General features: G+C 36.3%; 2 protein-coding genes across 2 annotated transcripts in view; one reads left to right on the forward strand and one right to left on the reverse strand.

Annotated features, from left to right (window-relative positions):
- terfa (telomeric repeat binding factor a) overlaps positions 1-16,978 on the reverse strand; it is a 285,122-nt gene that overhangs the window by 121,524 nt on the left and 146,620 nt on the right. The gene's annotated exons all lie outside the window — the stretch shown is intronic.
- slc37a3 (solute carrier family 37 member 3) lies at positions 875-14,846 on the forward strand. Its single transcript, XM_049473551.1, has 15 exons — positions 875-950; positions 3,126-3,299; positions 4,093-4,198; positions 4,852-4,944; positions 5,706-5,789; positions 5,936-6,081; positions 6,168-6,264; positions 6,565-6,649; positions 7,403-7,608; positions 7,748-7,889; positions 7,999-8,100; positions 8,239-8,286; positions 8,807-8,958; positions 9,634-9,699; positions 10,751-14,846. Exons 2-15 carry the CDS (start codon positions 3,223-3,225, stop codon positions 10,841-10,843), a joined length of 1,497 nt encoding a protein of 498 aa, XP_049329508.1. The 5' UTR covers positions 875-950; positions 3,126-3,222; the 3' UTR covers positions 10,844-14,846.

Genomic DNA, 16,978 nt, shown 5'->3' on the forward strand with positions numbered 1-16,978 from the left:
AAAGCAAGGGTGCTCTGAAAAATGTAACATATTTTGGCATGTTTAAAATTTAACAATTTTAATGAGTTACTTCATAGTTTTGGTGTCTTTAATATTAATCTACAATGTAGAAAAGTAGGTACTGTATGCATATGGAAAAACGTATCACAAAATTAAGGTAAATTGAGACAAAAAAAATTAATGCAAATATACTAGCCTAAATAATAATCTGACAGTGTTTTTTTAAGAAACATAAAACTGAATATATCTAGCTATATGCAGCTCTGGAAAATAATTAGAGATCACCTAAAAATGATGAGTTTGTCTGATTTTACCAAATTAAAAAACCTCTGGAATATAATCAAGAGGAAGATGGATGATCACAAGCCATCAAACCAAACTGAACTGCTCACATTTTTGCACCAGAAGTGGCATGAAGTTATCCAAAGCAGTGTGTAGTTCATGTCATGTTTCATGCCAAGAAATGCATGAAAACTGTGATTAAAAGCAGGGTTATTCCTCCAAATATTGATTTCAAAACTCTTAAAACTTTATGAAAATGAACTTGTTTTCCTTGCATTATTTGAGATCTAAAAACTCTGCATCTTTTTATTATTTCAGCCATTTCTCATTTTCTGCAAATAAATGCCCTAAATGACAATATTTTTATTTGGTGAAATGTTGTCCGTAATTTATAGAATAAAACAACAACGTTCATTTTACTCAAACACAAACCTATAAATAGCAAAATCAGAGAAACTGATTTAGAAACTGAAGTGGTTTCTTATTTTTTTTTTTCCAGAGCTGTGTATATTTAACTACGTTCTTTAATATTGTGATTATCACTAGCTGCCTGCTTTAGCTCTATGTTGTTGTGGTCAGAGAGGAGCGGATCCTCCAACACGTCACTTCCTGACACATTGGTCATCAACATCTGGGAGGAGATACGAGCTCTGTGTGCAGGAATAAAGGTAAAACATGATTTACTGTCTTAAATAATATTTAATACGTTTAAAAAGACACGCCGAGGGAAACACAGCGCTGTCTGTGCTGAGTTAATTAAGGCGGTTAGCTGCAGGAATACAGCAGCTGATTCATACAGGATATTTCACCATATGCTATAGCTACCACCCTCCTACTACTTACCCTATCCTTCTGTAGTTAAAATAACACATTTTAAATGTATTTAATTTATTAAATAGCGATAAAGCTGTATAGTGTAACTTAATAGTTATAATGATAAACTGTGGTATAGGCTGTTCTAGCTTAGCGTTAGCTGGCTGGCTTGCCAGTGTAACAACAACGACCCCTATTGTGGGCAGATTAGCTCAGGGTAGCTAACCTAGGTTAGCTAAAGCTAGGTTAACTTCTGTAACTGGATTTTCTAAAAGCTTCTGTTTGTTTGTTTGTTTGTTTGTTTGTTTGTTTTGCAACAAATTAGCGACCTAGCGAGATTTCTGTGTTACAGTGTATAATTTATTAAAATATTTATAATGAAATATTGTATTAATGCTGTTAAAATATTGCCAGTACTGTAACATTATTATTGTTGCTGTAAAATGTTAACATCCCACTTTATTAGGCCTTTAGTATTATCTACACTGTAAAAAAAGTTTCCTGTACATTTTTAACAGTAAGTTAACTAGCAAAAGTCGCCAATAAAGGAGTGTAAAATTACAGTAGTTCACTGTGGAGGAAGATTGCAGCATGTTACTGTATAATAATGAATGAATTAATAAGGTATTACAGCTCTCTTAGAGTAGGGTTTAGCATAAATAAATACATTATAACACTGTAATTACTCTTTGTAATAACCATATAAAAATTAAATGTTTGGGCTCTTTAGTTGCCAATGAAGTACTGTAAAATTATGGCTAGCCATGCACTGTAAAGAAACAGAAAAACATTGGCAGCAGTCACTGCAAAGTTACTGCTAGTAGTATTGGCTATTGTTGAAATTATATTTAGCTAGGTATCACTATCACAATGTTTTCCTAGTTAAGTATGTTGCAATGTGACAGTACTACAGGTTAAGGTTGCACAATTACAGCAAATCAACCAACAAATGCTCGTAACTAGGGCTGAAAAATATGCCACAATATCACAATTTATTTCTAATTTGGTTGATATGCTAATCATCTAATTTAACATGATTTTTTAAACTCAGTTGGGGTACTGTCCTTTAAACACTGATGATATTCCTGATATTCTTGTTAAAGCATACTGTCGATACAATAAGGAGATTTATCACAATGATAAAATATTACTATATTGCCCACCTCTACTGGTAATGTATGTAAAAAAATCTGTAAATGTTGATCAAAGGGAAACCAGAATTTAAACTTATTATGTCTGCATTATTCTAAAGGTCTAAATATATTTTTACTGTCATTTAATTTGTTAAATACTTATATAGATGTAACAGATAAAATAGCAAATCTAGACATATTGTTAGAAACAGCTAAAGTAGCCTACATTGTATGTAACAGTTTAAAAAGCTGTGTGTGCAAACCAGTGATTGCATGTATAGCAGTCATCGGGAAAACTAACTGCACAAAATACAAATAAAAAGACAGATAAAGAGAACATTAGTTGTACAGTTTCACTTAATTTGGTGCAGAATTGAAATTGTTTTATCTAGAATGTTTTGTCTATTCCACTTTTATAAAACTTGAGAAAAGCTATCTTATATGTGCAGTGTCATGTGATAATGTCTTGTGATATTGTTGCCAAAGTGGCCACACCTGATTCTAAATGCTGTTAAGATATTTGATTTTCAGCATGGGCAATGAATTGAGCCATTGATACCAGCATGTAGGTGTGTAAACAACGTGCTGTGTAACTTCTCTTTCAATGCAGTCTTTCAGTGCAAATAACCCAAGGCTTGGAGGACAGGATCTCCACTGTTTATAACACAAACAAATGAATATCTTTTTAACTGTTTTCAATAATAACAGTGTTATTACATCTCACCCTAACAGTCTTAAGTTTCCAAGTGGCTCGATCTTGTACAGTTTACAAAAGTGCCATGCGGGGGGAAAAAAATGCCACATGTCACATTCCTGTTTAGTGTTTTCCTGTGCCTGGTGTGGTGTAGTAAACAGAATTCAGTAGATGTTCTCTGTGATCTGTGTTTGTGTCTGTAGCCCCAGATGATGCGTTAGTGTGCCGTCCCCTCTCCCTCTCCCGAAGACTTCCACCCCTCCTCTTTCTCCTCCTCCACATCCTGCCGAGACCCCAGTGATGTGGCCCCCCGGCTGCGCTTTCCTGTCGCAGTACACACATCATCACCTGGTCGCCTTTCTCCTGACCTTCTTTAGGTAGGCTAAGTGTTTGCTGGGCTGGACAAAACTGTATTTGTTATAGCTTGATAAAGTTAGGGTAAAAATCATTAATGGGGGAAAAAAATCCATATACATTATACATACATACAAAATTAACAGACCACTTCAGTTTTTGAATCAGGTGTATGTTTGAGTAAAATGAACATTGTTGATTTATTCTATAAACTACAGACAACATTTCTCCCAAGTTCCAAATAAAAATATTGTCATTCAGAGAAAACAAGAAATAGCTGAAATAACAAAAAAGATGCAGAGCTTTCAGACCTCAAATAATGCAAAAAGATAACAAATTCATATTCATAAAGTTTTAACAGAACAATCTGAAGAACTTTTTTTTTTTTAGCAGTTTAGCAGTTCTGTAGGCTCATTATCTTCTGTAACAGGTTGCATCTCGGGCAACTTTCAGGAACTTGCCATTTAAACCACATACCCATGCAGTTAGTCACATGATGTCTTTTGTTTGGTTTAATATTTTCTTGCTTCCTCATTGTAGTTAAACTCTAAGCTGCAAAACTACCCAAAGGCTGACCCGGTGCTGATCAGAGTGCTGATCAGTTTTGAGTTTTTACTGATGTGTTTAGAGACATCCACATTCCGTTAAATGAATTTTACGCCATTGACCTTCTAAAAGTTATGTGATGGCGGAAGAGGAAGACCTTATGATAATATGATGAGTTCATTATTATTAAAACAATGGCTGTGTTCGTTCTAACCTACTTTCCTCTGTTCTCTTTTGTGTTTCACTGTGGGCTGCTGTGCCCTTTTACAGCTATGTCTTGCTGCATGCTTCACGCAAAACTTTCAGTAATGTGAAAGTGAGCATCTCAGCACAGTGGACTCCTTCAGCGCAGAACACTAGCTTTTTACCTGGAGAGGTATGCACGCATACACACACACATACACACACACGCACACAGGCCCCTCTTTGTCTGTGCATAGAGCTTCAGAGAACTAAGCACCTTATTTTCCATTTATAACATCCGTAGGCCTGTTCATTTCACATTTATGATATTTAGCAGATTCTAAGTGGAGTTTATAATATACAGTCCTAAAATACAAGCAATATTGCAGAAATCACATTCATATTCAATGCGAAAGGCCACACATACATATCCTACAGGCAACTGTAGAATGTTTTAGCTTCAGTAGGACATGGCAAATGTCATGGGAAATGACAAGAAGGAAACTAGTTATTGTTGCACGTCTTTTGGCATATTAGTGTATACGAAGACAAGTTAAGCAATCAGCAAAATTTATATTCAACATACTTTGCCACATTTTCTCTGCAAAGTATATCTAATATATTTATGTAATCATATTATGTAGAAACTAATTTTCTACTTACACAATCTGCTTTTCAGGCAGGGTTTTCCTGGTTGTCTCTGCTTGTCATCAAACTAAAGCTTTCAAAATGACTATCTGTAACAATATAGGTGTAATTTCAATGGTAAAATATGAAAGAGAACTTTGTGATTGCATGATACAATGTTTTATGTTTGCATTTTTTTGTCTTTGTGGATTGTTACAGACATGGGAAGGCAACAAACTGTTTGCAGACAGTGAAGAGGCCACACTGTTCCTGGGTGCCCTGGACACTATCTTTCTCTTCTCTTATGCTGTGGTGAGTCATGCTGAAACAGGATGATAAGATGTTAAGGTTTAATTTTTGCGTAATAGTTATTAACAGTGCTGCTGTTTTCTTTTAATGGTTACAGAGCATGTGCAGTACAACTGTTTATTTAAATATGCCATTATTACCTGCAATTTTACGGTATGGGTAAAAATACTAGATGAAATTTGTACCAAACGAAATTTAATACAGGCCATGTTTTCATCTAATCCGAGTGGTTCAGCGGAGTAAGGCTCTGGCGCTATGATCAGGAGATCGCGCTGTCATATCTGCTTGCCATCAGCAGCCAGAGTCCGAGGGAGCACAATTGGCCTTGCTCTCTCTTGGTGGGTAGATGACGCTTTTTCCCCACATCACTCCAAAGGTGATGTCAGACAGCACAAGACACCTGTGAGCTGACATATTGGAGCTGGGTCTCTGCTCTTTTCACCGAGCAGCAGTTAAAAAAAAAAAGAGGTGGTGGCTGACTTCAAATGTATCGGAGGAGGCTTGTGCTAATCTTTACCCTCCTGGTGTTGGGACATTGCTAGTGATAGGGGGAGTGTAGCTGAGTGGGTGGAACCTTCGGCATAGCTATAAATCGAATGAGAAAGTGTTTTCTCTTTAGAAGATGTAAATTGCCAGTTGACAACTGTATTAATTTGTTTTTTACAAAGTTAACCTTTTCTTAATATTATGACACAAAATTATGATTGTGTTATTAATATGCTATTGAATATCAACCCACTTATATTGTGTTGCTTTTCCTCCAGGGCTTGTATATCAGTGGGGTAATCGGAGACCGGCTGAATCTCCGTTATGTCCTGGCCACTGGGCTGTGTGGTTCCGCTATTGTGGTACGCTTAAGTGATTTTTCTCTTTTTTTTATCAGCTTGTTGCTTACTACAGTACATTAATAAATCATAAAACTAAACATATGCAGATATGCAGAAATAGTTATGTTGCATATCTCTGTTTTACCATTCTTTCTTTTTCTTTACAGGAGTTTATTTTTGGAACTCTGACAGAGTGGCTGCAGTTCTATAATGTGTATTTCTACTGCAGCCTCTGGGTGCTGAATGGCCTGCTACAGTCAGCAGTATGGCCTTGTGTGGTGGCTGTCATGGGCAACTGGTTTGGTAAATCTGGGTGAGTATTTGAGGCATGTTTATACTGCTCTATTAATTGCTATGCCTATTTGTGTAACTTATTCTGATTTATGTGCATTTTATTAGCCGAGGTTTTGTGTTTGGCTTGTGGAGTGCCTGTGCGTCAGTGGGGAATATACTGGGAGCGTTCCTGGCATCCAGTGTCCTCAAGCATGGCTATGAGGTGAGTAAGACTGGAATTGCTTTTTGAACCATCAACAGTCCATCTGTTCTCTGTCTTTCCTCATATGGTCATTGTGATCTTTAGTAAATGCTCTTAATCTTAAGATCATTTCTTTCCGGACTCTTAACCAGACGTGTGCACACTTTAATTTAAATGTATTTAAATGTAAATATATCTAATTTATGCAAGGTGACATTTGTCACAGGAAATCACTTGAGGGGGGAACACATATGTAGAAAAGTTTCATTAAGGAAACTAATACTTTTGTGCTTGTCTGTGTGTGTATTTTTGTGTTTTCAGTATGCTTTCCTGGTGACATCAGTGGTGCAGTTTGCGGGTGGAGTAGTTGTGTTTTTCGGCCTGCTCACCTCCCCAAAGGAAGTTGGTGAGTGGCAGAAGAAGGGTGCACCCTTTTCACTTTCTGTCCACAAACCTTTAGAAAAATCCACTCAGTCGAGGACACCTGCATACTCGTTTCCTTTCTTTAACTCACAGATTTCTTGAATGTTGCACAGTAATAACATCTATTTTTTAGAAATGCTATCCACAGAAATTTTAGCTGAAAGCCAAACGAATTGAGTCTGAGCCTCTTATGCTTTCATGTTCCAAATTTGCATCTGAGTTCCAAAATTGTGTTGTATTGTATTAATTAGATACCCCATAAATGATTCTTACTGCTTTGGACTGGCACCTTGTCCAGAGGGGAATTCCTGTCTGGCACCCAATGATTTGGCTAGACTCCTGTCCTGTCTATGCTGGTCACAAGCATACTGTACACTATATACACATGACCACAATACTTTAAGCATTGTGTTTATTTAGCAACAATTTAACATAAATATGCTGGCATGTTGCCATAGAAAAAAAAATAATACAAAAAAAAAAAAACTTAAATAATATGTGTCTGAATCTTTTTAATAACTAAAAGTTCATGGGTTTTGTGTACATATTTTATTATGCTTTTGTATTATCATTAAAGTAATGGTAATAATTATAGTTGTAATTGTAATAATATCTCTTACAAAAACAAGTTAATGTGACAGACCTGCTCCCAAACCTGACTAGGAACAAGCAGATAAGAAGATTTTTGTTCTAATTGTTCATATTTATTTAGTCCAATATTTTTTTTTGCTCTTAGGTCTTAGTGACTCTGCAACAAGTCTGATTTCAGTGGAAAGGGATCCAGACAGCCATCAGCCACTCATGAGTGATGATGAGGAGGGTGATGAAGATGCAGTTTGTGATGGAGGATACTATTCCATACAGCAGCAGGATGAAGAACCTGTGTCCCAAGCCAAACCCATCGGTTTCTGCCAGGCCTTCTGTCTGCCTGGAGTCCTTCCTGTGAGTGTCCATTTAGGGAAGACTGAACATTCTGGTCATTTATTGTATCAACATTGGCCCTGAAAACTGGTTTGAGCAAGACTGATATAGAAGTTTGTTTCTAACAGTTTTGCTAATGTTTCTCTTTCTGCTCTGCCAGTACTCTTTGGCCTATGCTTGTCTGAAGCTGGTGAACTACTCCTTCTTCTTCTGGCTGCCGTTCTATTTGAGCAACAACTTTGGCTGGAAGGAGGCTCAGGCTGACCGTCTGTCTGTATGGTACGATGTAGGAGGAATTATAGGTAAGTGCTTTGAATGCCTTGTACTTTAAAATGTAATTCAGAAAAGTTTCTTAATTATATGCTAAAAGTACTATAGGAAAGATGTCTCTGTTTCTTTTCTCTCTCTCAGGGGGAACAGTGCAGGGCCTGATCTCTGATTTTCTTGGTAAAAGAGCTCCTGTGCTTTCTGTCAGTTTGCTCCTGGCTATGGGATCTTTAGTTGGATATAGCCGTAAGTCTGAGATGCACTAAACACAAACATAATGCCAAAAACCTGCATATTCTTATACTGCTGTGAACTTTACAACAATTACTACTGTAATACTACCAACACCATAATAATTAATTTGCTTTCACTTTCCTTCTGTAGATTCTCCAAATGATCAAGTGATAAATGGAGTGCTTTTAGCAACAACTGGTGAGAAACATCTCTAGCCTTTGTGAAACTTCTTCTCTGTTGACTATAAGTTTTAATGTAAATAATAACAAAGAGGAGCCTGAACTGGTTGCATACTCCATAACTGATCTGGAAAAAATAAGAGACCACTTAAAATTATGATTTTCTTTGATTTTACCAAACTGAAAAAATCCTAGAAGCTGAACTTCTTGATTTTTTGTGCCAGAAGGGGCATAAAATTACCCAAAAGCAGTGTGTAAGACTGGTGGAGGACAACATGCCAAGATGCATGAAAACTGTGATTTCTGAACTCTTAAAACTCTTTATAATATGAAACTGATTTAGACACTAGAGTAGTATCTATTTTTTTCCAGAGCTGTATATTTAAAAGGAAAGCCAGTTAGCTAGTTAAAATGCATGCGATGCATTCAGAACCTCTAACTCTTAAAAAACACTGAATTATCAAAGTATTTTTATGGTAAAATACCCAGATGCTTTCCCCATTCAGTGAACTTGTGATAATAATATCATTTCTCCTCAGGTTTTCTTATTGGTGGCCCCTCTAACATGATAAGCTCAGCAATCTCAGCAGACCTGGGCAGACAAGAAGCTCTACAGGGCAGCCAGGAAGCTTTGGCCACTGTTACGGGCATAGTGGATGGAACTGGCAGCATCGGGGCTGCAGGTGGACAGGTAAGATTTGTGTAGTTATAAAACTATAAAAGCAGAATTATAACAGAACTTGTTCATGTGCATTTTACTGAATAAATATTTAAACATGTTTATTAAAGATACTTATACATAACAAGGACACTGGAGTGCAAAATAACTTTCTAGTGCAGGGGTGGGCAATTCATTGTCCCAAGGGGCCACATAAGACTGTTTTGGAGGGCCGGGTTTTTAAATATAAGCAGTAATTATATGGTTTTGATAAGCTATTACTAGTAAAAGTAGCTATTTGGCTTGTAGTCAAATTATCTCATTGATTGTTTTTCAGTACTTTTTCTGGTTCAGTGAGAGAAATCTAGTTTGTTTGGGCTTAAGCATGTGCAGTAAAGGATGGCTCAGTTTCTGAGGTGGATATGCAAAGGGCGGAGTATGGAATGGCAAAGGGCTGGATGTGGCCCCTGGAGCTCTAAAATGCCCAGGTCTGTTCTAGTGGCTGCAGAAATCCACAACAGGTTATTTTAGTGGTAATAGTAGTTTAGACAAAGTGGTATTTACCTGCAACCTAATTTCCAGACTTGTATCCCCGGTTTCCACCACCATCTAAGAGGCTGGTGGACCGTGAATATAAGTGGGGTCTAGCTGGTAGGGCTAGAAGACAGAAACAGGGACAGTGGTATCATTATTCTTTCTATCCTGCAGTACCTGGTGTCACTCATCGAGAGCAAACTAGGATGGATGTGGGTCTTTTACTTCTTCATTCTTATGGTAAGTTTCCTCCCATGTTTATTATCTCTCTTTGTGAGTCTGAAGAACATAAATGGTATTTCATAACTATCGTTTAAATATATAGTATGTTTTGTATAGTTTTTGTCTATTCTTTGCTTTTAGGGGTTTTAAAGAATATGTATCATGCAAAGCTTATTCAAATATTCCTTGTATTTTTCCAATTACAGAGTTTAATGTAGTGTCTACAATAACACATTGTACTGTACAAACACTATATATATATATATATATATATATATATATATATATATATATATATATATATATATATATGTTTGTGCACACCCCTTCTACTACTTAAGTTGCATCCATTCTCACACACTCATACACTACATGTCTAGTTCATGTAGATAAATATTGTCAATAGAATATGACCCTCTGGAACAGACATAAATTAACCTATTGGCACCATGTTGCTCCATCCAGTACTTTTTTGTCACTGAAGGCAATTAAATCCCTAGGATAAATCCCAATATAGGTATATCTTTGAGTAAAATTAACATTGTTGTTTTATTCAATAAACTACAGCCAACATTTCTCCAATATTCCAAATAAAAATCCTGTCGTTTAGAGCATTCATTTGCAAAAAATAAAAAAATAGCTGAAATAAAAAAAAAAGATGCAGTGCTTTCAGACCTCAAATAATGCAAAGAAAACAAGTTCATATTCATAAAGTTTCATAGTTCAGAAATCAATATTTGGTGGAATAACCCTGTTTTTAATCACAGTTTTTATTATTCCTGGCATGTTCTTATCCACCCATCTTACAAACTGCTTTTGAAAAACTGCCACTCCTGGTGTAAAAATTTAAGCAGTTCAGCTTGGTCTGATGGCTTGTAATCATCTACTTTTTCTTGCTTATATTCCAGAGGTTTTCAATTTGGTAAAATCAAAGAAATGCTTTCCAGACCAGTATATACATAAAGAAAGATCATAAAAATAAATATTAATATAAAAATGCCCTATATGGCCCAAAAATTAAAATGAAATGCTTTGGCAAATTAATTTGTCTTGTGTTTCTTTTTTACAGACGGGGTTCAGCATTGTGTTCATCATTCCTCTTATTATAAGTGAAGTGCGTGCCATGTGCAGAGACAGACAGGCGAGGACACACCAGCTCTGAGAGCTTATTTATGTTTTGGACTCTTGTTTTATTGAGGTTAGTATGAGAGAGATTGGCTGTGTCTCAGTCTGAACACACAGAACACTCAGTTTTATCCCGCTCTCTGGCTGCTTTTTAAAGATTTTGTGACAGTTGGTCTAAATAGTTAGTGCTTGACTCCAGGGGTGAATTAATTTATGCCATATTAGTAACAATGACTGGAGAGAGGTAAGTGTCATCCGTGTCTTAACAGGCCAGGAGTGACTGTCAGTTTAACTAGCCTGTTAAGCATGTTTTCTTTTTTTTTTCATATTCTCGCTTGAAACAAGCTCAGTGTATTTCAGTGTATGTTTAAAGCAACACTGATGTATAACAATGGAAGACTTTAAGTGGTTATATCAAAAGTTAATTAAGAGATCATTGCTGTCTGTCAAACCTTGCATCTCCAAAATTGCAACTTTTAAAAAATATATTTTCAATGGATGCACTATTGGTGCATTCAACACAACATTTAAACAAAGTGTAAAGAACAACTGCCATATTCATAGTGCTGAAGCCCTTTAACAGTGGTTCAGAGCTTTCAGAGCACAGAGCAAGACTTCAAGTTAGTTATCTATTTGGGTAGCAGAACATCTTATTTTCTTTTACTCAGATAATAAGGCAGTAAAAACTGTGCAAATCCAACTCATGTCATCAGACGGGTGGCTTCTGTTCTGTCATCCCGTGGGTTCTAGCAGTAACTTAAAAAACATTAGTGGTTTGCAGTTTCCATTAAGAAAGAGAAGACCAGCTTTTTTATTTGGCTCTTATATCTTGAAAAAACCCTTAATGAGCAATTTAAAGCCTTTACACAATTCAGTGCCTTTATTTTAGGCCCAGATTTTAATTCTGAGTTTAGCATTTTGACATTTGTAGGTTTTGAGGCCTATTCACAACAAATCAGAAACTGACGGACTGTGATCAGTGTTGGCAGTTTTATTATAATGAAAAGTACCTAAATCCAGTTTGAAAAGTCGCAAAATGTTTCTAAATAATACCATGCAGTGTGAAAAAAATATTTTGTATTTACATGCTGCCTAGTGTTATATGGTAGCAGGCTTTTACAGTGATGAACAACTATTTCATATTTATCAAAAAAAATCAGCAGTATGCAATAAATTAAGGAATGCACTGAAATTCAGCGAATCACAAAATGGAATTGAACGTGCAAATACTTCAGTATAATATATTGTGGAGGTAATGTGGAGGTATAATATAACAAGTGGAGGTACTGAGTTTTATGCATTTAGTAATTTATTAGACACAAGTACCACAATGATTTTATGTTAATTAAATTATTTTCAGATCAAAAACTCTGAATGAAAATTAACTCAACAGAAGGAGTAGCGAACAACAGATTAATGATTCGTCTTTGGCAGCACTACTTGCTGTTAAATTCGTCTTACAAATAAAACGAACTTGGTGTGAATAGGCCTTTATTCCCCAAAAAAAGAGAGGAACCAGCCAGCAGTTCCTTCAGCATTTCTTTCAGTCCATTAATTAGTGTAAGCAAATCTAAGCAACATTTTTCCAGCTGCACGTACTTGTAAAATAGAGTGGGAAAATGTGTTAACCAATGGAACTGTATAGTATCTATTCTTTTAAATTGTGTTATTTATTAATCTTTTTTTTTTTTATTACTGAAGATTTTTATTGATTTTACTGGCTGCTTTGAAGGGGCAGAACCTTCGTGCTGCAGTTGTGGTTTGTATGTTGTGATGAAAGGAACCAAATCACTCAGCCATTCCACATATTTGGGTTAATAGAAGCTAGAAACTGGAATTTTTAAGTGGTGCTTTTGGGGACTGTTTAAATGAGATTTTAGTTTAGTAGTGTTAGTTTAGTTTTTTAAAGCATTGTGGTGTATATACTCTATAGTAGTATATAGTATATATACACTAGAACACATTTTGTGAATGATTTTTTGGACTGCCTTAAATTGAGTGGATTTATTGAACAACAGCATCAACAAAATGATGGTCTGTATTGAGTACTAATGTAATATATATACGTTATACAGAACAATTTCAAGGCATCTCTATTACTGTACAGCACCAGGGTTTTTAATGAGTGAAATGTACAGCAATAAATATATATATATATATATACTGTACTGTGTAAAAGTTACAGACTACCTTTTATTTATTTAATTTTCAGTCGAAAGTTACAGTTTGCCATATCGCTATATGTGTAACAGATCACTGCCACATCCTGAACACATTCAGTGATAGAGTTCTGTACTCTGGGGTAGTCATTTATTTGTCCACCACTTGTGATAACAAACATGTATAACCCCCCCCCTCCTTAATTTTCTCTTTTCCTGTGTGCTGCGCTCTTATTGGCTGTAGCTCCTCGCTGCACAAATATAAACATGCTTGTTATTTGCAGACATCCCTGCAAAAATTAATTTCAGGAAGGTGCCCCCGGACCTGGACTTAGTACTATTTAGTACTAATACAAACTGTACAGCTGGCAAGACTTTCATTGTTTTTTACTTTTACCAGACATGGATATACTTTAGAGTAGTTAGAGATGAAATGAGTTTCGATGGGAGCCGTGATGCTCCTGAACACATCCCATCCAGGAGGGAAAAAACACTGCCTGCCCACACTAAAAAGTGATTGGCTGACTCACAGACTCTTTGCAGAGAACAGGCCAATCAGAACCCTCTCTGTTTTGCATGGGCTGCATCTTTCTTTCCTTCTCTTTTGCAAAAATGATTGGGGAAAAAGTCTGTGTCGCCTGCGTGCGCATGCTAGATTCCAGGAGTTTTTTTTCTGATCTGCAGGCATCAGGGAGCCGTTATTGATATGCGGTAGTCTCCTGCGTCTTCCGTGAGATTTGGGACATCTGTATTTGTCAGGGGCTTGCAAGGCAGTCAGATTACACATAGCTTTAGTGCCAAACAAACAGCAGTTGCCTCTGATCCGAGACTTTTGTCAGTGATTTACAAAAACAATTGGTGAATATTAAGGTAGAGTGAGGTAGATGTCCACATTGAACCTCACACCAAACTACCTCTTATCCTGGGAACAATGAGTGCAGCCAAGCCAATTTCTAAATATCCTTTGAAGAGCTTAAATTAATTCATTTTATTTTACATGTATCAATATCAATATACCCAACAGTCTATGTCATCCACCTCATTTGTAAACAGGGTCTAAATCTACACAGAATCATCTACTGAAATAAATAGTATTAAATAGTTTTTTTTAGACTGGGAAAGTAAATACACAAAGGGTGATCTCTGACTTTTGCACTGTACTATATAAATAATCACTCTATACTCTAAAATAGTGTATATATGTATACTAAGTATGATGATCTCTTAACACTTTATTACTTGTGAAAAGATGTTCTGGTGAATCACACCTCGATGGACAACCTCGCTTTTAAATTTGCTCGCTTGTCTCAGGATCTGGAACTGTAAAGACCTTGGAAAGCTGAACGTTGTTAAAATGAGTTAAAACGAGACTCTTCAGCTTTTAGAAAAACTGGTACGAACTGCACACAGCCTTTTTTTTGCAGCGCATGCCTTTAAATTAGTTTGTACTCTTCAGTGAAACTAAAGGAAAACACTATGTCACTCATAAAAACGTGCTATAATGGGAAAGAGATCACAGGTTTATTTTGGTATGATGCCATAGATCTAATGGAAACTTGATGAACTTGATCACATGTATAATGTTGAAATCAAGCTCAGGTCTTTCTTTAGTGAATGCTCTGACGAAGCAGCAGGTTTGCTGCTGAGCCACGGTTAGATATACTTGATTTTAAAAGAATGTTCTCTCCCATTCTCTGTGGTAATGTTTTTTTTTATTGTTTTTTTAAATGTGAAAGTCCTTATTTTATGTGAATGTTTCACACATGCACTTTAGTAAGAATGGCTTAAACTTTTATTTTGTTATTATGTTGTTGTATTTTATTTGCAAAGATATGTGATTTTTAAGTGATTTTCTACTTATTAAATTGGATTTATCTGGTATATTCACGTGCATTTATTGTGCCTTTTTAAAAATAATTTAAAATACGCTGTCATGGCACATGTCATAGGAGAGGAACTAGTACTGTGTCCTATGACGTTTGCCATGGAAGCTAAAAATTATGCCCCTGCGGTATGTGTGTGTGGGATCTCCTGCATTGAATGTGTGATGTGATTTCTGTGATTGCCAGAGTCTTTTTTCTGTTCCTGCATTATTAGATAAAATAGTTTTTCTCATTTATTCTTGTGTCACAATGTAATATGACATTTTGATGCACATGGACCTGGGGGAGGGGCTTTTTGATCTCTCAGATCTCAGCTTGTCCTAAAAAGGAAGATAAGATAAGATAAGATAAGACTTTATTGATCCCCCAAAGGGAAAATTGACTTGTTACAGCAGCAAGACAAAATCAATGTGCATAATCAGTAACTAAAAAAGTATACTTCTATTTAAATAAAAAGTAAAAGGGCAAATTGTGCAACAAAGGGCAACATAACAATAACTAACATAATTTAAAACACAATCAGAATACTAATATACATAAGAACCAGAGAAAATATAGAATTTTATATATTACTGTAGGCTATTATTGTACAGTCTCACTGCTTATGGGAGGAAGGACCTTCTGAAGCGTTCCTTCCTGCACTGTGGCAGCCGTAGCCTGCTGCTGAAGGAGCTGCTTAGAGAGCTCACTGTATCATAGAGAGGGTGAGATGTGTTGTTCAAAATGGATGTCAGTTTAGCCAACATCCTCCTCTCTCCCACCTTAGCAACAGAGTCCAGACTGCAGGACACTACTGAACTGGCCCTCCTGACCAACCTTTCCAGTTTACTCCTGTCTCGAGCTGTGCAGCCGCTCTCCCAGCAGACCACAGCGTAAAACACTGCAGAGGCCACCACAGTGTCATAAAAAGTCTTAAGCAGAGCCCTAGACACATTAAAGGACCTTAGTCTCCTCAGAAGATGGAGTCGACTTTGGCCCTTCTTGTACAGGGCATTGGTGTGTGTGGACCAGTCCAGTTTATTATTAAGGTGAACACCCAGGTACTTATACTCCTCCACGGTCTCAATGTCCAAACCCAGGATGTTCACTGGTAATGTGGGTGTGGCCTTCCTACGGAAGTCAATCACCATCTCCTTTAGTCATTCAGGTTGACAGGAATGCAACTACAGAACAAATGCACATTTTATTGGACCTATCTATATGCTCAGTGTTTGAGCAGCATATTTGGGATCTGAAAATGCCAGTATAAACTTGTGTTTTTCTTGATATAGTATATGGATATTAGTCTAGAATTTTCCTGCTATAAGGTAATTTCTCCAAACAGATTAAATGTTTTTATAATGGGGGATATCCCTGGACTGTCCTAGTCAAAGTTTAGACCCTATTAATGAATCTCTACTTTTTGTTGGCATCAGTAATTTAGATTTTCAGTAAGGCAGCTGCTTAGAGGAGCCAAGAGCTGCTGACTTTTGGGACAAGGTCTAAGGTAAGGAGAATTTATAAAACTTAAATATTTGCAACACCAAGACCTTTGTAATGAGGATGGATTCTAAACATTCCAAAGCCCTAAAAAAGTTCTGAAAACCCAACACACTTGGAATGCTCAAGGTTTTTTTTTTTTTTTTTTTTTTTTTTTAAATCCCCATTCACACAATAGTCTAATCTTGCTTAAAATGTTGGGATAAATCACCTTTAGGTAACTTTTTTTCTTTTAGAGATCTGTTGTTCTTCTCACTAGCAAACATGTCTTTTAAAATATTAGTGCTTACTTATTTCAGGTTTCTGCAAAAAGAGCCAACAATGTACGACCATTAGAGAGGAAGGGGTGTGTTAGGTATTGATACTTAGATTAAGAGCTAGTTTAGCTCTGTGCTAAGCTATACGTGTTTCTAGGTTTGTGCTAGCTACAGTAGCTGTGTTAGCTACCTGAGATGCAGCATATTTATGAATTCTGATCACCAGAAGCTTCTATTTATGACTTAAGACCCTTAAAGCAGTGTTGCTAAATAACTTAAGATGCCACCAAACAAGTAAACTAGGGGGATAATCTGAGTTTCCTACTAACTAATACTGTTAGCATTAATGTGACACTGGCATAATTTTCTGGCATAATCAGTCATTTAGCATATA

Source organism: Astyanax mexicanus, chromosome 2 (assembly GCF_023375975.1).
Source record: "Astyanax mexicanus isolate ESR-SI-001 chromosome 2, AstMex3_surface, whole genome shotgun sequence".
NCBI lineage: Eukaryota > Metazoa > Chordata > Actinopteri > Characiformes > Acestrorhamphidae > Astyanax > Astyanax mexicanus.

What these genes read in the sequence shown, in the direction of transcription:
- slc37a3 (XM_049473551.1), top strand. Translation starts at nt 3,223, where the DNA reads ATGTGGCCCCCCGGCTGCGCTTTCCTGTCGCAGTACACACATCATCAC. An exon ending in TGTGTGGTTCCGCTATTGTG is followed by an intron (nt 5,790 to 5,935) that starts GTACGCTTAAGT and finishes TTTTCTTTACAG; the next exon opens with GAGTTTATTTTTGGAACTCT. An exon ending in TCGGGGCTGCAGGTGGACAG is followed by an intron (nt 8,959 to 9,633) that starts GTAAGATTTGTG and finishes TCTATCCTGCAG; the next exon opens with TACCTGGTGTCACTCATCGA.